Raw genomic sequence first — 24,067 nt, 5'->3', positions numbered from 1 at the left:
GAAGAGCTGGTCAACCCAACACATGCAAGGCGCTAACCAGCAGCCATCAGAGGCAAAGGGTGAAGTGTCTTGCCCAAGGACACAACAGACGTGACTAGGAAGGTAGAAGGTGGGAATTGAACCCCAGTAACCAGCAACCCTCTGATTGCTGGCACGGCCACTCTATCAAAGACAGAAGAGGGGTGGGGTCTCACCTGTAAATAAGTTTGACGTAAGAGTATCCCTCCACCAGCACAAAGCTGCTCCAGTCCCTCAACAGAGACGTGAGCGCCGAGTGGGAGATGCGACACTGGATGGTGCTGTAGCGGCCGTTGTTTCCAGCTGTGTGCAGGTGTTTGGGCACCGGCCTGCTCGGACACAACATCATACGCGTCAATGTTTTGACGCCACAGAGCGGGTCGTGAGTGACGCGGTGGCCGCCTCACAGGTCGTGCTCCAGGACGATGGCGATGCGATGCATGTGCAGCCACCTCTGCCAGAAGTTGGCATCCATGGAGAGGATGGGCTTCCAGTAGGAGGCGAACTGGGACTGGGAGGAGTCCTTGGAGCCGCTGTGCTGCAGAGACAGAACCTGGCCAAGACAAATGTCACATGACGAAGGGCTGAGGTCAACGTTTAGGTTGCAGAAGTTAGAACGTGTATTCTGTTCAGGGTTACTCAGAGGACTGTTCACATTTGTTTCCCAGGAGCCGGGAATCCATATATCGGTGCCAATTTTTGTTACTTTAGTGCACATCTGGGCAAACTAAGGCCCGGGGGCCACATAAGGCCCGTTAAGCTTTTCAATCTGGCCCGCCGGACATTCCCAAATAATTTTTTTTATCTCTTTAAGATGTAAAGTGTAGCTGCCATTATGATGTGCAGTTATGTTTTCTAATGACCGGAAGTCTTCAACTATACAAAGTATTTAAATCAGGGGTGTCCAAAGTGCGGCCATTTGTGGCCCGCAGGTCATTTTTTAACGGCCCCACGGCACATTTGAAAAATACGATTGAAAACAATTAAAAACATGATAAGTGGTATAAAAGAGCAAACAGGTGAAATGTAAGAAGAAAATGTCGCAATGTATACTCTAATAACACAAAGCTGCCATGCAGGCTGTTTCTTTCTTTAAAAAATAATAATCCATCCATCCATCCATTTTCTACCGCTTATTCCCTTCGGGGTCGCAGGGAAAAATAATAATGAATCAAAAACAATGTCATTATGAATTATTGACCTATTCAAGGCTCCAATTACGTCACATCTGAGATATTTTGGGGGAAAATGTTGCATATTTTGTGTTTGCCATATAAAAAAACTGAGCTGTTTTTTATAAAGAAGGGCCTAAAACGAACAAACGAAAAACATAGACAACAACAAAACGTATAATTGACGAATAGATCTGAAGTTGATCTCGAGATTATTGTGTTAAAAGTAAACAGTAAAAAAAAAATATATAATTTATTTTTTAACACTATAATTATTTGGATCCACAATAATTGTAGTGTGATTTGTTTTTAAGTGTCATTGCTCAAAAAATAATAATGAATTAAAATCAATGGTGTTATGAGTTATTGAACTTTTTAAGGCTCCAATTATTATATAACATCAAATATTCCACTTAAAAATTTTATTGTGTGAAAATATTGCATATTTTGTATTTTTTCCATAAAAAAACAGGGTTTTCTTTGACAACAAGAGCATACAAATTAAATCTTTAAAACCGTTATATTGACAGACAGACCTAATGTTGATCTAGAGATTTAAAACTTGAATAATAATAAAAATAATAATACTGAATAATGACACATTTTTAATATTTTTTTTGACCAAAACCCTTTGGGGTCCCCGGGATCAAGCCTGAGTGGAGGCCTAAATGTAAATTTTTTATACATATATTGTAGGGATGTCCGATAATGGCTTTTTGCCGATATTGTCCAACTCTTTAATTACAGATACCGATATCAACCGATACCGATATCAACCGATATATACAGTCGTGGAATCAACACATTATTATGCCTAATTTGGACAACCATGTATGGTGAAGATAAGGTACTTTTTAAAAAAATGAATCAAATAAAATAAGATAAATACATTAAAAACATTTTCTTGAATAAAAAAGAAAGTAAAACAATATAAAAACAGTTACATAGAAACTAGTAATGAATGAAAATTAGTCAAATTAACTGTTAAAGGTTAGTACTATTAGTGGAGCAGCAGCACGCACAATCATGTGTGCTTACGGACTGTATCCCTTGCAGACTGTATTGATATATATTGATATATAATGTAGGAAGCAGAATATTAATAACAGAAAGAAACAACCCTTTTGTGTGAATGAGTGTAAATGGGGGAGGGAGGTTTTTTGGCTTGGTGCACTAATTGTAAGTGTATCTTGTGTTTTTTATGTTGATTTAATAAAAAAAAACAATTAAAAAAACAAACAAAAAAACGATACTGATAATAAAAAAAACGATACCGATAAATTCTGATATTACATTTTAACGCATATATCGGCCGATAATATCGGCAGGCCGATATTATCGGACATCTCTAATTATTATTAGTATTATTATTGCAACCCTGTGGGAAACACTGATCACCTGTCAATCACAATCACACCTGAAATCATCGAGCGGGGCGTCTAATGAGAGTTCACGGTGACGACTGACCAACGTGGAGTGTTTACGTTACCGGAGTCGTCGAGCCAGGCGGGATGTAGAAGAGAGGAACTCCATTTTTGGTGCTCTCCGGAATGGTGTAGTTCTCAGGTATGGAGTTGAAGGACTGCAGGTGCACCAACATCTGATCCGTTTGGTTGATGCTGAGGGGAACAAACACAACGTTATCCCGCGGCTTCGTCTCTGGCGTTGGACGCCGCCGTACCTCTGCAGCGTGTTCCAGAAGCGGCGGATGACGGAGGTGCGGTACGGACTGGTGATGGGCTTCCTCTGCGTGCAGCTGATGTCGTGCAGGATGTCGTAGCTGCCCTCCATGGTGACCTCCACGCGGGTGGTGCGCTTGCCGGGGTCCAGCGGCCAGGAGGCGGCCGCCAAGTACTCGATGTGCATGTTGTGTTTCCACAGCAGCACCAGCTTCACCTCCAGCTGGGCGCCGCCTGAAATAAAGCGAACATGTAAAGAATTTGACCTTTTTTGGGGTTTTTTTTCCGCTCATACCTTTCGTGAGGCTGATCTCCCGGATGGTGTAGCCCTCCCTCAGCCGCACCGACACCACGCTGATCAAATGAGCGTGGACTTCCTTCTCCGTGTGCTTCTTCCTCCTCATGACCAGCGCCGGGTTTCCGCTGGCGGACACCAGGTGCTCGTTGAACAGCTTGTGCTGGGAAACTACAAAACGTCTCCTTTTATGTTAGATCCATTATGGACTGGACTCTCACTATTATGTTAGATCCACTATGGACTGGACTCTCACTATTATGTTAGATCCACTATGGACTGGACTCTCTCACTATTATGTTAGATCCACTATGGACTGGACCGTCACTATTATGTTAGATCCACTATGGACTGGACTCTCACTATTATGTTAGATCCACTATGGACTGGACTCTCACTATTATGTTAGATCCACTATGGACTGGACTCTCACACTATTATGTTAGATCCACTATGGACTGGACTCTCACTATTATGTTAGATCCACTATTGACTGGACTCTCACACTATTATGTTAGATCCACTATGGACTGGACTTTCACTATTATGTTAGATCCACTATGGACTGGACTCTCACTATTATGTTAGATCCACTATGGACTGGACTCTCACTATTATGTTAGATCCACTATGGACTGGACTCTCACTATTATGTTAGATCCACTATGGACTGGACTCTCACTATTATGTTAGATCCACTATGGACTGGACTCTCACTATTATGTTAGATCCACTATGGACTGGACTCTCACACTATTATGTTAGATCCACTATGGACTGGACTCTCACACTATTATGTTAGATCCACTATGGACTGGACTCTCACACTATTATGTTAGATCCACTATGGACTGGACTCTCACACTATTATGTTAGATCCACTATGGACTGGACTCTCACACTATTATGTTAGATCCACTATGGACTGGACTCTCACACTATTATGTTAGATCCACTATGGACTGGACTCTCACTATTATGTTAGATCCACTATGGACTGGACTCTCTCACTATTATGTTAGATCCACTATGGACTGGAGTCTCACTATTATGTTAGATCCACTATGGACTGGACTCTCACTATTATGTTAGATCCACTATTGACTGGACTCTCACACTATTATGTTAGATCCACTATGGACTGGACTTTCACTATTATGTTAGATCCACTATGGACTGGACTCTCACTATTATGTTAGATCCACTATGGACTGGACTCTCACTATTATGTTAGATCCACTATGGACTGGACTCTCACTATTATGTTAGATCCACTATGGACTGGACTTTCACTATTATGTTAGATCCACTATGGACTGGACTCTCACTATTATGTTAGATCCACTATGGACTGGACTCTCACTATTATGTTAGATCCACTATGGACTGGACTCTCACACTATTATGTTAGATCCACTATGGACTGGACTCTCACACTATTATGTTAGATCCACTATGGACTGGACTCTCACACTATTATGTTAGATCCACTATGGACTGGACTCTCACACTATTATGTTAGATCCACTATGGACTGGACTCTCACACTATTATGTTAGATCCACTATGGACTGGACTCTCACACTATTATGTTAGATCCACTATGGACTGGACTCTCACTATTATGTTAGATCCACTATGGACTGGACTCTCACTATTATGTTAGATCCACTATGGACTGGACTCTCACTATTATGTTAGATCCACTATGGACTGGACTCTCACTATTATGTTAGATCCACTATGGACTGGACTCTCACAATATTATGTTAGATCCACTATGGACTGGACTCTCACTATTATGTTAGATCCACTATGGACTGGACTCTCACACTATTATGTTAGATCCACTATGGATTGGACTCTCACTATTATGTTAGATCCACTATGGACTGGACTCTCACACTATTATGTTAGATCCACTATGGACTGGACTCTCACTATTATGTTAGATCCACTATGGACTGGACTCTCACAATATTATGTTAGATCCACTATGGACTGGACTCTCACTATTATGTTAGATCCACTATGGACTGGACTCTCACACTATTATGTTAGATCCACTATGGACTGGACTCTCACTATTATGTTAGATCCACTATGGACTGGACTCTCACACTATTATGTTAGATCCACTATGGACTGGACTCTCACACTATTATGTTAGATCCACTATGGACTGGACTCTCACACTATTATGTTAGATCCACTATGGACTGGACTCTCACACTATTATGTTAGATCCACTATGGACTGGACTCTCACACTATTATGTTAGATCCACTATGGACTGGACTCTCACACTATTATGTTAGATCCACTATGGACTGGACTCTCACACTATTATGTTAGATCCACTATGGACTGGACTCTCACTATTATGTTAGATCCACTATGGACTGGACTCTCACACTATTATGTTAGATCCACTATGGACTGGACTCTCACACTATTATGTTAGATCCACTATGGACTGGACTCTCACACTATTATGTTAGATCCACTATGGACTGGACTCTCACACTATTATGTTAGATCCACTATGGACTGGACTCTCACACTATTATGTTAGATCCACTATGGACTGGACTCTCACACTATTATGTTAGATCCACTATGGACTGGACTCTCACACTATTATGTTAGATCCACTATGGACTGGACTCTCACACTATTATGTTAGATCCACTATGGACTGGACTCTCACACTATTATGTTAGATCCACTATGGACTGGACTCTCACACTATTATGTTAGATCCACTAGATGGCCTGTGCTGTGGTCTCACCGCAGAAGGACTCGGAGTTCATGGACTCGGGGGTCTTGAGGAAGGAGTAGGTCAGGAAGGCCTTGTGGTAGGCGTTCATCTCCTGGCAGTCCCGGCCCGGTTGAGGACAGCTGGGGAGGTAGGAGCCAAAGGTGGCCAGCGAGATGAACTTCATGAGCTCCACGTTGGGGATGTAGCCAAAGCTGCAGTCGTAGGAGTAGGCCCCGCCCACCTGGAGAGAAGAAAGATCGTTGCAGCAAATAGTGTGAACCAAGGGTGCCCGTTAGGTGGATGGTGGAGGGTGTGTCAGTCCATCGCCAGCCAGGCATTAAAAAATAGAGCTAAAAATGATGGATCATCAATCTTCACCAAGACGTGACTTTGGTCACTTGATTGACATTCACGGCACCCGAGGGTCTTGTGAGATGACGCCGGCTGCTGCCACATCATTATTACCGTAAGTTGAATTGGTTAAAGAACTTGAAAACTTCCTGGTTTTCCCGTAATTCCTCAATACCATTTTCAATGAAAAAACTGTTACTACCGGTACTTCAACGTTTCTTAAAGGCCTACTGAAATGAAATGTTCTTATTTAAACGGGGATAGCAGATCCATTCTATGTGTCATACTTGATCATTTCGCGATATTGCCATATTTTTGCTGAAAGGATTTAGTAGAGAACATCGACTTGCCAGTACCGGAAGTGGCGTGACGTCACCGGAGGAAGGACTCCTCACATTTCCCCGTTGTTTACACCAGCAGCGAGAGCGATTCGGACCGAGAAAGCGACGATTACCCCATTAATTTGAGCGAGGATGAAAGATTTGTGGATGAGGAACGTTAGAGTGAAGGACTAGAGAGGCAGTGCAGGACGTATCTTTTTTCGCTCTGACCGTAACTTAGGTACAAGCTGGCTCATTGGATTCCACACTCTCTCCTTTTTCTATTGTGGATCACGGATTTGTATTTGAAACCACCTGGGATACTATATCCTCTTGAAAATGAGAGTCGAGCACGCGAAATGGATATTCACAGTGACTTTTATCTCCACGACAATTAGGGATGTCCGATAATATCAGCCTGCCGATATTATCGGCCGATAAATGCGTTAAAATGTAATATCGGAAATTATCGGGATCGTTTTTTTTATTATGTGGCGAAGTTGATAGAGTGGCTGTGCCAGCAATCGGAGTGTTGCTGGTTACTGGGGTTCAATTCCCACCTTCTACCTTTCTAGTCACGTCCGTTGTGTCCTTGGGCAAGACACTTCACCCTTTGCCTCTGATGGCTGCTGGTTAGCGCCTTGCATGGCAGCTCCCTCCATCAGTGTGTGAATGTGTGTGTGAATGGGTAAATGTGGAAATACTGTCAAAGCGCTTTGATTACCTTGAAGGTAGAAAAGCGCTATACAAGTATAACCCATTTATCATTTATCATTTATTATCTGTATCGGTTTTGTTGTTGTTGTTTTTTTTTATTAAATCAACATAAAAAACACAAGATACACTTACAATTAGTGCACCAACCCAAAAAACCTCCCTCCCCCCATTTCTTTCTGTTATTAATATTCTGCTTCCTACATTATATATCAATATATATCAATACAGTCTGCAAGGGATACAGTCCGTAAGCACACATGATTGTGCGTGCTGCTGCTCCACTAATAGTACTAACCTTTAACAGTTAATTTTACTAATTTTCATTAATTACTAGTTTCTATGTAACTGTTTTTATATTGTTGTACTTTCTTTTTTATTCAAGAAAATGTTTTTAATTTAGTTATCTTATTTTATTTAAAAAGTACCTTATCTTCACCATACCTGGTTGTCCAAATTAGGCATAATAATGTGTTAATTCCACGACTGCATATATCGGTTGATATCGGTATCGGTTGATATCGGTATCGGTAATTAAAGAGTTGGACAATATCGGAATATCGGATATCGGCAAAAAGCCATTATCGGACATCCCTAACGACAATACATCGGCATGTGTGCACCCCTGGTGTGAAAGGACGTGTGCGTGAGAACCTGCACAAAGGAGCAGGTGATGGTTCCACTCCGCAGCTGGTTCAGAAGCGTCTCGCACACGACGACATCGGGGACGCTCATCACGCCGTCTGTGATGATGATGATGCCTGGGACACACAGGAAGCCATTCAAGTTCAAGTTCAAGTAGCAATGATAGTCACACACACACACACACACTAGGTGTGGTGAAATGTGTCCTCTGCATTTGACCCATCCCCTTGTTCACCCCCTGGGAGGTGAGGGGAGCAGTAAGTAGCAGCGGTGGCCACGCCCGGGAATAATTTTTGGTGATTTAACCCCCAATTCCAACCAATCACCGATGATTTTCATCGTCAAAAAATCTCCTGAATGTAAACAAATGCCATGGGTGGATCTACACCTGACATCCACTGTAATGATACCAAGTACAATAGCGTATCTAGTCGACAGTAGTATGATTACGCCGATATTTTTTATCGTCGAAAAATCTTCTGAATGTAAACAAATGCCATGGGTGGATCTACACCTGACATCCACTGTAATGATACCAAGTACAATAGCGTATCTAGTCGACACTAGTATGATTACGCCGATATTTTTTATCGTCAAAAAATCTTCTGAATGTAAACAAATGCCATGGGTGGATCTACACCGGACATCCACTGTAATGATACCAAGTACAATAGCGTATCTAGTCGACACTAGTATGATTACACCGATAATTTTTATCGTCAAAAAATCTCCTGAATGTAAACAAATGCCATGGGTGGATCTACACCTGACATCCACTGTAATGATACCAAGTACAATAGCGTATCTAGTCGATACTAGTATGATGACACCGATATTTTTTATCGTCAAAAAATCTTCTGAATGTAAACAAATGCCGTGGGTGGATCTACCCCGGACATCCACTGTAATGATACCAAGTACAATAGCGTATCTAGTCAATACTAGTATGATTACGCCGATATATTTTATCGTCAAAAAATCTTCTAAATGTAAACAAACGCCATGGGTGGATCTGCACCTGACATCCACTGTAATGATACCAAGTACAATAGCGTATCTAGTCGATACTAGTATGATGACACCGATAATTTTTATCATCAAAAAAATCTTCTGAATGTAAACAAATGCCATGGGTGGATCTACACCTGACATCCACTGTAATGATACCAAGTACAATAGCGTATCTAGTCGACACTAGTATGACTACACTGATATTTTTTATCGTCAAAAAATCTTCTGAATGTAAACAAATGCCATGGGTGGATTTACACCTGACATCCACTGTAATGATACCAAGTACAATAGCGTATCTAGTCGATACCAGTATGATTACGCCGATATTTTTTATCGTCGAAAAATCTTCTGAATGTAAACAAATGCCATGGGTGGATCTACACCTGACATCCACTGTAATGATAACAAGTACAAAAGCGTATCTAGTCGATACTAGTATGATGACACCGATAATTTTTATCATCAAAAAAATCTTCTGAATGTAAACAAATGCCATGGGTGGATCTACACCTGACATCCACTGCAATAATACCAAGTACAACAGTGTATCTAGTCGATACTGGTATGATTACACCGATCATTTTTATCGTCAAAAAATCTCCTGAATGTAAACAAATGCCATGGGTGGATCTACACCTGACATCCACTGTAAAGATACCAAGTACAATAGCGTATCTAGTCGACACTAGTATGATTATGCCGATATTTTTTATCGTCAAAAAATCTTCTGAATGTAAACAAATGCCATGGGTGGATCTACACCTGACATCCACTGTAATGATACCAAGTACAATAGCGTATCTAGTTGATACTATTATGATTACGCCGATATTTTTTATCGTCAAAAAATCTTCTGAATGTAAACAAATGCCATGGGTGGATCTACACCTGACATCCACTGTAATGATACCAAGTACAATAGCGTATCTAGTCGATACTAGTATGACTACACCGATAATTTTTATCGTCAAAAAATCTTCTGAATGTAAACAAATGCCATGGGTGGATCTACACCTGACATCCACTGTAATGATACCAACTACAATAGCGTATCTAGTCGATACTAGTATGATTACGCCGATATTTTTTATCGTCGAAAAATCTTCTGAATGTAAACAAATGCCATGGGTGGATCTACACCTGACATCCACTGTAATGATACCAAGTAGAACAGCGTATCTAGTCGATTCTATTATGATTACGCCGATATTTTTTATCGTCAAAAAATCTTCTGAATGTAAACAAATGCCATGGGTGCATCTACACCTGACATCCACTGTAATGATACCAAGTACAATAGCGTATCTAGTCGATACAAGTATGATTACACCAATAATTTTTATCGTCAAATCTTCTGAATGTAAACAAATGCCATGGGTGGATCTACACCTGACATTCACTGTAATGATACCAAGTACAATAGCGTATCTAGTCGATACTAGTATGATTACACCGATTATTTTAATCGTCAAAAAATCTTCTGAATGTAAACAAATGCCATGGGTGGATCTACACCTGACATCCACTGTAATGATACCAACTACAATAGCGTATCTAGTCGATACTAGTATGATTAAGCCGATATTTTTTATCTTCAAAAAATCTCCTGAATGTAAACAAACGCCATGGGTGGATCTACACCGGACATCCACTGTAATGATACCAAGAACTATAGCGTATCTAGTCGATACAAGTATGATTACACCGATATTTAACGTCAAAAAATCTTCTGAATGTAAACAAATGCCATGGGTGGATCTACACCGGACATCCACTGTAATGATACCAAGTACAATAGCGTATCTAGTCGATACTAGTATGATTACACCGATAATTTTCATCGTCAAAAATTCTTCTGAATGTAAACAAATGCCATGGATGGATCTACACCTGACATCCACTGTAAAGATACCAAGTACAAAAGCGTATCTAGTCGATACTAATATGATGACATCGATCATGTTTATCGTCAAAAAAATCTTCTGAATGTAAACAAATGCCATGGGTGGATCTACACCTGACATCCACTGTAATGATACCAACTACAATAGCGTATCGAGTCGATACTAGTATGATTACACCGATAATTGTTATCGTCAAAAAATATTTTTACCTTTTTAAAATTCATATTATGTTTATAAAGTCAGTAAATACGTCCCTGGAAACTTGAAGACTTTGAATATGACCAATGTATGATCCTGTAACTACTTGGTATCGGATCGATGCCTAAATGCGTGGTATCATCCAAAACTAATGTAAAGTATCAAAGAAGAGAAGAATAAGTGATTATTACATTTTAACAGAAGTGTAGATAGAACATGTTAAAACAGAAAATAAGCAGATATTAACAGTAAATGAACAAGTGGATTAATAATCCATTTTTACAGTTTGTCCCTCATAATGTGTACAAAATAATAGGTGTATATATGACACAATATGTTACTGCATACGTCAGCAGACTAATTAGGAGTCTTTGTTTGTTTACTTACTACTAAAAGACAAGTTGTCTAGTATGTTCACTATTTTATCTGAGGACTAAATGACAATAATAAACATATGTTTCATGTACACTAACATTTTTTTGTTCAAATAAAGACAATAATGACATTTTTTTGTGGTCCCCTTCATCTAGAAATGTATCGAAATACATTTTGGTACCGGTACCAAAACATTGGAATTGGGACAACCCTAGTACTGACATTACTTTACTAGTACATACCATCATGAGTCCAGAACAGCAACCCTTTCAAGCAAGCGTACCTGCACTGGAGTTGGGGGGCAGCAGCTGCAGGGCCAGGATGCCTTGACGCACCATGCTAACCAGTCCCATGTCTGCTGACACCATGGAGACGCCCTGCCGCCTTTGAGGCTGCTCGTCCAGGTTGTTGCTCTGAAGACCTGCGCTTTGGCCCGACTCGCTGCTCTAAAAGTGGAAGAGAACGGTGGCATGGTGAATAAAATCATTGCTACTAGGGATGTTTTATCTGTATTTCGTAAACTTGACTAAGCACTTTGTTGTTTTTGTTGTTTCAAGCCAGCTTAGCGATTAGCATGCCTTCTTGGTTCCTGCTGGCTCCTACGCAGTGTGAAACATGTTTAACCTCATCCTCCAGTGATAATGATACTTGTAAGGAATGTAGTTTGTTTGGCGCAATGGAGGTGATGATTAATAACTTAGTGGAGCGGCTTCACACTTTGCTAGCTGTCAGTCGGGGGACCAAAAATAAATATCGCGCCAGCGGCTTTTGTGATCAGCATATAAAAGGCATTTATCAGCCTTTTCCACGGAAATTGGCCGATACTGATTGGTGGCTGATCGATAGGCTCGTCCTTATTTGGCACCCCTCTGTAAAAGAAAGACACGACTCCAAACTAGGGCCAGATGATTACAGCAAAAATAATAATCACAATTATTTTGACTGATATTTAAATCTCCATTAATAACACGATTAATTCATTTGAAAACAATTGTGTTTATTGGACCGCAAAAAGGCAAATTTAATAGAATTTAAAAGATCAACCGGATAAGAGTTATTAACGAATCAACAAGTTTAAATGTTTTTACAGTAATATCAATAAACTCAAATAATAGCAATATGAAAAAATTAAATTAGGTTTTTCTGATTTAATTGAATTTTTTATTCTGTTTTTTACCTTTTACACTAATTTCACCACCATAGAACGTGTGCTTTTTGTGTCATAAATACAATCTAGTACATTTGTTATTAATTAAATGCATATGAAATATATATATATACATACATACACACACACACACACACACACGTATGTATGTATATATATATATATATATATATATATATATATATATATATATATATATATATATATATATATATATATATATATATATATACAGTGTTTCCCACACATTTATTTATTTGTGGCGGCCCGCCACGAAAGAATTAAGTCCGCCACAATTTAAAAAATAAAAATAAAATAAAAAATAATAATAATAATTTTTTTGTTGTTGTCTTGTCCAGCTTCTCAGGCAAATCATATAGTTGATGTAAACGCCCATATAGGCTGTTCAGATTTACTTTACAAAAGAGAAGTGTTGGATACTTCTCTTGTTGCCTTATTTGTATTTGACCACTACTGTTTTCTGTTTATTTGTTACTGACTGTGGCAGGACACCTCTGCCTCTGTTTCACTTTATGTTGCTGGTAAATAATATGGTTGTAGTAGTAGGCTAAAGTTAAATTATTTAGTATGCACTAATTAAAGGGGCAGAGCTTTAAGAGACATTTTAGCTTTTATATTTTATAAGATGTATTTTTGTAAGAACCACAATTAATAAATATATTTCAGTGAATAACTTAATGTTCAAATCTTTATATAAATATGTACATAAAGTGTTGTAATTATATTGTAAAATGGACGGATGGACGTTTAAAACAAAACTGTTATTATTAATTAGTAAGTATACATTTTTTTAGCCTTTTTAGAGAAAATCATATCATTGTAGTAAATTATGCAAATTACTCGATGATGTCATGGTGACCACGCCCATAGCCACGCCCCCACCACCACAGGTATCTTGGCAGTTTATGGGAAACACTGATATATATATATATATATATATATATATATATATATATATATATATATTAGGGCTGCAACAACTAATTGATTAAATCGATTATAAAAATAGTTGTCGATTAATTTAGTCATCGATTCGTTGGATCTATGCTATGCGCATGCGCAGAGGCTTTAAAAAAAAAATAAAAAAAATACAAAATTTTAAACTTGTGGGGGGAAAAACCGTATTTGATGTATTTGTGGTTACTTTTGTCACTTGTATGTGTGTAAAAACCCCAAAAATAAATGTTTAAAAAAAGAACAGCGAAGAAAGAAACAGTTCCTTAATTATGAGCCCGGATTAAAAAAATATTTAAAAATGTCCATTTAAACCACAATTTAAAGGCAATGTCTGATTTTCGATTAGTTACATTTTTGTATACTTTGGTCAGTTTTCAATGATGTCAGTGTGGGTGTTTCCTTGTGTGGTGTAAGACTGTTTACGTCCACCTGGCACCTCAGGCTGCTGATTGAGGGCGTCTGCAATGTTGCTCTCCACCGCTTTCAGCTGCTGGTAGATGTAGTGCAGGAACTCGCCAAGGTCCGTCCGGTCCAGCTGACAGCCCTGCACCAAAACCTGCACGTGCACGACCAGTTCAACGTTGAGGACCAAACAAAACAAGAAAAGTTTTTTAAAAAAATACAAAGACCTGATGGGAGGCGAGGCCAAAAATGGAGGAATACACCAGGATGGTGATGAAGATCTTTGGCTTGAAGAGCTGATGTGTTCCGGGGACCTTGAAGGGCTGAGCCAGGCCGGCCAGACATCGCGACAAGGCGTGAAAAACCTCGTCGAAAATCATCTCCCCTGTGCTGTCGTCCTGGGGGATCCACACAAAGTCAACCTTTGCACCTTGTGCAGGTCCCGGGGCAGAACTTACCACGATCCCTGTGGAGGGGCTGAGGTCCAGCTCGATGATGAAGCGGTACCTGCGGGCCAGGAAGGTGGCCCGGGTGGAGGGCATCAGCATGGAGGGCCGCGTGGCGCCGGGGGAGTCTTGCTGCCATCCTTTTGGTAAAATGCTCAGCAGGTCCAACTCGTTGTCGGAGTTCAGCTGCGAGTCAAAGGCGGGAAGAAAACGCTTCATGTTTTAAGACTCCTCCCAACATGCTCCTGTCCTGCTTCTTTCTAATGTCATTGGAGCACATGACCCCGCCTACTTTCTAATGTCATTGGAGCACATGACCCCGCCTACTTTCTAACGTCATTGGAGCACATGACCCCGCCTACTTTCTAATGTCATTTGTAGCACATGACCCCGCCTACTTTTTAATGTCATTGGAGCACATGACCCCGCCTACTTTCTAATGTCATTGGAGCACATGACCCCGCCTACTTTCTAACGTCATTGGAGCACTTGACCCCGCCTACTTTCTAATGTCATTTGTAGCACATGACCCCGCCTACTTTTTAATGTCATTGGAGCACATGACCCCGCCTACTTTCTAATGTCATTGGAGCACATGACCCCGCCTACTTTCTAATGTCATTGGAGCACATGACCCCGCCTACTTTCTAACGTCATTGGAGCACATGACCCCGCCTACTTTCTAATGTCATTTGTAGCACATGACCCCGCCTACTTTTTAATGTCATTGGAGCACATGACCCCGCCTACTTTCTAATGTCATTGGAGCACATGACCCCGCCTACTTTCTAATGTCATTGGAGCACATGACCCCGCCTACTTTCTAATGTCATTGGAGCACATGACCCCGCCTACTTTTTAATGTCATTGGAGCACATGACCCCGCCTACTTTCTAATGTCATTGGAGCACATGACCCCGCCTACTTTCTAATGTCATTGGAGCACATGACCCCGCCTACTTTCTAATGTCATTGGAGCACATGACCCCGCCTACTTTCTAATGTCATTGGTGCACATGACCCCGCCTACTTTCTAATGTCATTGGAGCACATGACCCCGCCTACTTTCTAATGTCATTGGAGCACATGACCCCGCCTACTTTCTAATGTCATTGGAGCACATGACCCCGCCTACTTTCTAACGTCATTGGAGCACATGACCCCGCCTACTTTCTAATGTCATTTGTAGCACATGACCCCGCCTACTTTTTAATGTCATTGGAGCACATGACCCCGCCTACTTTCTAATGTCATTGGAGCACATGACCCCGCCTACTTTCTAACGTCATTGGAGCACATGACCCCGCCTACTTTCTAATGTCATTTGTAGCACATGACCCCGCCTACTTTTTAATGTCATTGGAGCACATGACCCCGCCTACTTTCTAATGTCATTGGAGCACATGACCCCGCCTACTTTCTAATGTCATTGGAGCACATGACCCCGCCTACTTTCTAACGTCATTGGAGCACATGACCCCGCCTACTTTCTAATGTCATTTGTAGCACATGACCCCGCCTACTTTTTAATGTCATTGGAGCACATGACCCCGCCTACTTTCTAATGTCATTGGAGCACATGACCCCGCCTACTTTCTAATGTCATTGGAGCACATGACCCCGCCTACTTTCTAATGTCATTGGAGCACATGACCCCGCCTACTTTTTAATGTCATTGGAGCACATGACCCCGCCTACTTTCTAATGTCATTGGAGCACATGACCCCGCCTACTTTCTAATGTCATTGGAGCACATGACCCCGCCTACTTTCTAATGTCATTGGAGCACATGACCCCGCCTACTTTCTAATGTCATTGGTGCACATGACCCCGCCTACTTTCTAATGTCATTGGAGCACATGACCCCGCCTACTTTCTAATGTCATTGGAGCACATGACCCCGCCTACTTTCTAATGTCATTGGAGCACATGACCCCGCCTACTTTCTAATGTCATTGGAGCACATGACCCCGTCTACTTTCTAACGTCATTGGAGCACATGACCCCGCCTACTTTCTAATGTCATTGGAGCACATGACCCCGCCTACTTTCTAATGTCATTGGAGCGCATGACCCCGCCTACTTGCTAATGTCATTGGAGCACATGACCCCGCCTACTTTTTTTGCAATCGGTCAAGGCTGAGGATGGGTACCACATCTGATACTTTTTTTTGGCACCGACCGAATCCTACCGATTACCGACTCACGTAAAATCCAACGGTGCCATGTTACGGTGCCTGGGTTGCACTTCAGCCAACACTCCAGCAGCACTGAGAGCGGACTCAGTCAAACTGTCTCTAGGTAAAGAATTTGACTCACAAAAAGGCTCAAATGCTAGTAAAGTAAGACTCCACTTTTCCCAAAAATGCGCTAGCTTGATGCTAATATACATTGGCTTTGCTGTTGACATGCTACTGATTAGCATTAGCCATTTAATTTTTTTATGTCAACACCTCCAACACTAATATATATTGTTATGAAGGTGTCTGTTACTACATTATATATATATATATATATATATATATATATATATATATATATATATATATATATATATATATATATATATATATATATATATATATATATATATATATATATATATATATATATGTATGTATGTATGTATGTATGTATGTATATATATATATATATATATATATATATATATATATATATATATATATATATATGTATATATATATATATATATATATATATATATATATATATATATATATACATACATATATATATATATATATATATATATATATATATATATACACACTTGCAGTGTATATTGTACATATTACATATTGTTATGAAGGTGTCTGTTACTACATTATATATATATATATATATATATATATATATATATATATATATATATATATATATATATATAATGTAGTAACAGACACCTCCAACACTATTACATATTGTTATGAAGGTGTCTGTTACTACATTATATATATATATATATATACAGTATGTATATATATATATATACATATATATATATATATACATATATATATATACACACTTGCAGTGTATATTGTACATATTACATATTGTTATGAAGGTGTCTGTTACTCCATTATATATATATACATATTTTATTTTTGCAAATATTCGCTCATTTGGAATTTGATGCCTGCAACACATTTCAAAAAAGTTGTCAGAGGGGCATTTTTACCAGTGTGTTACATGGCCTTTCCTTTTAACAACACTCAGTAAAGGTTTGGGAACTGAGGAGACACATTTTTGAAGTGGAATTCTTTCCCATTCTTGCTTGATGTACAGCTTAAGTTGTTCAACAGTCAACAGTCATATTTTAGCCTTCACATTTTCAATGTCTGGACTACAGGCAGGCCAGTCTAGTACCCGCAGTCTTTTACTATGACTGTTGTAACACCTGGCTTGGCATTGTCTTGCTGAAATAAGCAGGGGCGTCCATGATAACATTGCTTGGATGGCAACACATGTTGCTCCAAAAGCTGTATGTACCTTTCAGCATTAATGGTGCCTTCACAGATGTGTAAGTTACCCATGTCTTGGCCACTAATACACCCCCATAGCATCACACATGCTGCCTTTTACACTTTCACCCTAGAACAATCCGGATGGTTCTTTTCCTCTTTGGTCCGGAGGACACGACGTCCACAGTTTTTAAAATCAATGTGAAATGTGGACTCGTCAGACCACAGAACACTTTTCCACTTTGCATCAGTCCATCTTAGATGAGCTCAGGCCCAGCGAAGCCGGCTGTGTTTCTGGGTGTTGTTGATAAATGGCCTTCGCCTTGTATAGTAGAGTTTTAACTTGCACTTACAGATGTAGCGACCAACTGTAGTTACTGACAGTGGTTTTCTGAAGTGTTCCTGAGCCCATGTGGTGATATCCTTTACACACTGATGTCGCTTGTTGATGCAGTACAGCCTGAGGGATGGAAGGTCACGGGCTTAGCTGCTTACGTGCAGTGATTTCTCCAGATTCTCTGAACCTTTTGATGATATTACGGAGCGTAGATGGTGAAATCCCTAAATTCCTTGCAATAGCTGCTTGAGAAATGTTGTTCTTAAACTGTTCAACAATTTGCTCGGGCATTTGTTGACAAAGTGGTGACCCTCGCCCTGTCCTTGTTTGTGAATGACTGAGCATTTCATGGAAGCTGCTTTTATACCCAATCATGGCACCCACCTGTTCCCAATTAGCCTGTTCACCTGTGGGATGTTCCAAATAAGTCTTTGAAGAGCATTCCTCAACTTTCTCACTTTTTTTTGCCACTTGTGCCAGCTTTTTTGACACATGTTGCAGGCATCAAATTCCAAATGAGCTAATATTTGCAAAAAATATTAGTGTGAACATGAAATATCCTGTCTTTGCAGTCTATTCAATTGAATATAAGTTGAAAAGGATTTGTTGTATTCTCTTTTTATTTACCATCTACACAACGTGACAACTTCCCTGCTTCTGGGTTGTGTAGTACAGGACCATTTAATGAATGAATTGAACATGTGACGTAAACAGAAGGAAGCAAACTCACCAGCTCAGGCTTGGAGGCGGGCCAGATGACTTGGTTGAGTTTACCCAGGAACCAGGCCAGACGCACGTTCCTGGAGATGCGGTACTCCTCCTTCATCAGCAGGTAGATGTGGTCGGCCTCCTCCACCTGAGGGAACACAAACGCTCAGCACGGGAACTTTGAATAGCCGCAAAAGAAGCCGAGGCGGTCGCGGCTGAGGCTCCTGACAAAGTGGAAGAGGGCGGACCTTACAAGCGGCTCAAGACCGGACTTCACCCAGGTTGCTCCAGGCTTTTAGATCTCAAGTTTAAACATACTTGTTTAAACTGGCTTCTAACACACAATTACCATAAGTGTTGCTTTATCAACTGTTTTAACATGCATGATTCGTATTTATTAGTACCCTGTTCCTACTTTCTTTGACCTAGTTTGTCCCCTAAAGCACATTGTGCACCAGTGTGATGCTGCAAAGTGCTACACAAATACACCCTGATTGAGTTCTTTATGTAACCCATATTTCAAATATCCATTGAAAACATGCATACAGTGCAAATACTTTTATTGTGGAGGGTTACTTCCTGCCGCTCACTTCCTATTAAGGAAGTGCTGCTCACTTCACCACCCCCTCCCGTACCTGCTGTGGCTGCGGTGCTGTGAGAAGCGCTTTCTTTCTTTTCTTTTCTTTCTTTTAGTTTATTTGGAACATGAACACATTTACATCATAATACATCACACAATTTCATATCATTTCATTTACATCATGCCCGAAAAGGAGTAGGAAGAAGCAAAGCTTATTTAATCCTACCCCTTTCCCACTTCAAAGCATTTACAATTATATAAAATCATTTACTGACCTTTTTATATAATAAAATAACATCTATGAATTAGTATATACAACAGTTGGTAATATGTAATTAATTAAATTCAGTCATTATTAACATACGGAGATGAAGAATATTTTCAATAAGGTTGGAAGTTTTTCTCATAATTCTTCTTCTTTGTACTTTGTAAGCACTATTAATTTAAACAACCTCTTAAACTGGATCATGTCAGTACAATTTGTAACTTCTTTACTTAATCCATTCCATAATTTAATTCCACATACTGTTATGCTAAAAGTTTTAAGTGTTGTACGTGCATATAAATGTTTTAAATTATTTTTTCCTCTAAGGTTATATTTCTCCTCTTTAGTTGAGAAGAAATGTTGTACATTCTTTGGTAGCAGGTTATAGATTGCTTTGTACATCATTTTAGCTGTTTGCAATTTTACCAAATCACCAAACTTTAATATTTTTGACTTAATAAATAAAGGGTTTGTATGTTCTCTATATCCAACATTATGTATTATTCTAACTGATCTTTTTTGTAACACGGTTAACGAATGTAGCGCACATTTGTAGTTATTTCCCCATATTTCTGCACAATAACTCAGATATGGTAACACGCTTGAGAAGAAACTTGCAATATCTTCTCATTCTCCCACTTTGTAAACTTCATAATTAGGTGAGTCTTTTGCCATGGCATAATCAACGGATTTCCACAATCACAATCATGTGCCATGTCGCCAATATTATGTTAGCATCTGTTTTAGCATAGGCGCTAACCGCTGCCATTCTTCCATAGAGCCACCGTGTTCGATTAACTATCGGGCCGGGCATGGTGGGTTGTTTTTGCCCTCGATTACTCAGGTAATTATATTTTGTTTTCTTCTGATCATCCAGCCGATTTATAGGCAACAGTTTAGTCTATTTGAATTATGTTACATTGAGTTTCTAATAATGAGTATTATTATGAAACTGGGTTATATAAGTGCACTTGTAATTTAATTTGTAATTGAACTTGTGATTTAATTTGTAATTAATCAATGATTGAGTTTTATCACTTTAGATAAGAAATCAGGATCTGTATTAGAAATGTATTATGAATGTTCATTTTAATTGGACTCATGATTGTATATTAATCAACATGGTTAATTGTGTCATATCAATTGGTTTATTAGTACAAATAATTAGTCATTCCGGACAATGGAATGCTTACATCAGGGGTCACCAACGTGGTGCCCGCGGGCACCAGATAGCCCGTAAGGACCAGATGAGTAGCCCTCTGGCCTGTTCTAAAAATAGCTCAAATAGCAGCACTTACCAGTGAGCTGCCTCTATTTTTTAAATTTTATTTATTTACTAGCAAGCTGGTCTCGCTTTGCCGGACATTTTTAATTCTAAAAGAGACAAAACTCAAATAGAATTTGAAAATCCAAGAAAATATTTTAAAGACTTGGTCTTCACTTGTTTAAATAAATTCATTATTTTTTTTACTTTGCTTCTTATAACTTTCAGACAGACAATTTTAGAGAAAAAATACAACCTTAAAAATGGTTTTAGGATTTTTAAACACATATACCTTTTTACCTTTTAAATTCCTTCCTCTTATTTCCTGACAATGTAAATCAATGTTCAAGTAAATTTATTTTTTTATTGTAAAGAATAATAAATACATTTTAATTTTAGCTTCTGTGTTTTCGACGAAGAATATTTGTGAAATATTTCTTCAAACTTATTATGATTAAAATTCAAAAAAATTATTCCGGCAAATCTAGAAAATCTGTAGAATCAAATTTAAATCTTATTTCAAAGTCTTTTGAATTTCTTTTAAAATTTTTGTTCTGGAAAATCTAGAAGAAATAATGATTTGTCTAGCTTGGTCCAATTTGCTATATATATTCTAACAAAGTGTAGATTGGATTTTAACCTATTTAAACCATGTCATCAAAATTCTAAAATTATTCTTAATCAGGAAAAATTACTAATGATGTTCCATAAATTATTTTTTTAATTTTTTCAAAAAGATTCGAATTAGCTAGTTTTTCTCTTCTTTTTTTCGGTTGAATTTTGAATTTTAAAGAGTCGAAATTGAAGATAAACTATGTTTCAAAATTTAATTGACATTTGTTTCGTGTTTTCTCCTCTTTTAAACCGTTCAATGCAAGTGTAAATATCATTAATTATTAATAATAACATAGAGTTAAAGGTTAATTGAGCAAATTGGCTATTTCTGGCAATTTATTTAAGTGTGTAACAAACTGGTAGCCCTTCGCATTAATCAGTACCCAAGAAGTAGCTCTTGGTTTCAAAAAGGTTGGTGACTCCTGGCTTACATTATGCTTTCAAGTACATATATAATGTACTTTGCTAGTGAAGAGGTAACTAGATTATTCACTTTGTTTTTTGGACTTTTAGGTCAGGTTTTTTTTTCCGGGAAGGAATACCCGTTGACCCAAACAACCTGAGCTCCCTATCCACTTTCAAACTCAACTCAACAAATGGCGAGCTAAACAACTACGCGGTAGGACAAGCATTTTTTCCCTCCTCCGTGGCGAACCTTTTGGAGTACTCTTGTTTTTTGAACTGAACTTTTGGACTGACGCGAAAGCGTTTGCATACCTTTTGAACTGAACTGTGAACTGGTTCCGAGAAGGCAGCAAGACTGCATCTTGTATTGTTGTTTTGGGCATTTTTTTTTACATTTTTTCCTATTGTGTCATCTGTGGCCTTTATATTCTTGTGTTAATACATTTAATGCAGTCAAAACCAAAATAACTAATTGTCGCCATCTTTCATACCACAGGCTCCTAGACGAACCATCTTCTGTCACACTGTTTACATTCTTAACCCGCCTAGCCCATGCTAGCGTTACATTTAGCACGCTAAAAGACAGACGAGCAGCATGCAGAGTAAAGTAAAACTATACGAGGAGCAAAAACCTCCAGTATCCTACTATTTGCTCAATTTATGGTGCACTTATTTTTAGTAATGTGTGTTTTCCATCTTGTACGTTAAAACATTTTTTTTATACCGTATTTCCTTGAATTGGCGCCGGGAATATGGTATTCGCATGCCTCGAATTACAGCCGGGTCAAACTCGTTTCGAAAAAATAATTAGCGCATGCTTGGCACTTCCGCCGGGTCAAATATGAGTCATTAAATGACTCCCGCCTCCTGGTGGTAGAGGGCGCCAGTGATCCTTCTTGCGACTGCTGGTACTGCAGAAGACCCGTGCAGCAGAAGAAGACAACCGGCAGCAAGAGTGCGCAGCCATTGTTTGCTTGGACTTTTACCATGGAGGATTACATATCTAAAATAAAACAGTTTATAAACTGGACTTTCAATCGAAGCAGGAGGTAATACTAAAAAGGAAGATCTCCATCGAGACAGAGAGACTTTTAAAACTGAAGAAAGATAAGGAAGACTTCTATATCGATGCTTTTCTTCAAAAGGAGCTGGCATGGACTCATTTATACCTAAAGGTAAGACAATAATAACGTTTTTTTTAATTAAATGTGCTTTTCATGATAAGGTAAGCGCCGGAGTGAGAAGAGGTTTTAAAATAATTAGCGCATGCTTGGCCATCCCGCAGGCTTCTGGTAAGCGCCGGAGTGACAGGAGGTTTTAAATTAATTAGCGCCCCTGCGGCTATTCAAGGAAATACGGTACTTATTTCACTCAAAAAGTGCTACTGCATCACTGCACGTAAGCGACAAGGCCGAAAACCAACATTAAATGCCCGTAACCTTGGATCCCTCAGGCGGTACTGCATCAAAAAGCCACATCAGTGTGTAAAGGATATCACCACATGGGCTCAGGAATACTTCAGAAAACCACTGTCAGTAACTACAGTTGGTCGCTACATCTGTAAGTGCGAGTTAAAGCTATACTATGCAAAGCCAAAGTCATTTATCAACAACACCCAGAAACGCAGCCGGCTTGGCTGGGCCCCGAGCTCATCTAAGATGGACTGATGCAAAGTGGAAAAGTGTTCTGTGGTCTGACGAGTCCACATTTCAAATTGTTTTTTTGGAAACTGTGGACGTCCTGTATTGATATATATTGATATATAATGTAGGATCCAGAATATTAATAACAGAAAGAAACAACCCTTTTGTGTGAATGAGTGTAAATGGGGGAGGGAGGTTTTTTGGGTCGGTGCACTAATTGTAAGTGTATCTTGTGTTTTTTATGTGGATTTAATACAAAAATTTAAATAAATAAATAACCGATACCAATCATAAAAAAAACAATACCGATAATTTCCGATATTAC

The 24,067-nt window shown here is 39.1% G+C and overlaps 1 protein-coding gene across 3 annotated transcripts in view; it reads right to left on the bottom strand.

The window, feature by feature from the left end:
• LOC133644275 (KICSTOR complex protein SZT2-like) overlaps nucleotides 1-24,067 on the bottom strand; it is a 194,016-nt gene that overhangs the window by 166,413 nt on the left and 3,536 nt on the right. For all 3 annotated transcript variants that reach the window (XM_062038641.1, XM_062038643.1, XM_062038642.1), the window contains exons 2-13: nucleotides 18,993-19,118; nucleotides 14,453-14,626; nucleotides 14,222-14,392; nucleotides 14,029-14,148; nucleotides 11,730-11,892; nucleotides 7,965-8,071; nucleotides 5,956-6,166; nucleotides 3,165-3,335; nucleotides 2,872-3,103; nucleotides 2,680-2,809; nucleotides 426-571; nucleotides 195-347 (exon numbers count right to left, since the gene is read on the bottom strand). In XM_062038641.1, coding sequence (XP_061894625.1) covers nucleotides 195-347; nucleotides 426-571; nucleotides 2,680-2,809; nucleotides 2,872-3,103; nucleotides 3,165-3,335; nucleotides 5,956-6,166; nucleotides 7,965-8,071; nucleotides 11,730-11,892; nucleotides 14,029-14,148; nucleotides 14,222-14,392; nucleotides 14,453-14,626; nucleotides 18,993-19,118 — 1,904 coding nt within the window. The remainder of the gene's footprint in view (nucleotides 1-194; nucleotides 348-425; nucleotides 572-2,679; nucleotides 2,810-2,871; nucleotides 3,104-3,164; nucleotides 3,336-5,955; nucleotides 6,167-7,964; nucleotides 8,072-11,729; nucleotides 11,893-14,028; nucleotides 14,149-14,221; nucleotides 14,393-14,452; nucleotides 14,627-18,992; nucleotides 19,119-24,067) is intronic.

Source organism: Entelurus aequoreus, linkage group LG27, assembly GCF_033978785.1.
Source record: "Entelurus aequoreus isolate RoL-2023_Sb linkage group LG27, RoL_Eaeq_v1.1, whole genome shotgun sequence".
NCBI classification, from domain to species: Eukaryota; Metazoa; Chordata; class Actinopteri; order Syngnathiformes; family Syngnathidae; genus Entelurus; species Entelurus aequoreus.
This window is presented reverse-complemented; position numbering and strand designations above follow the sequence as displayed.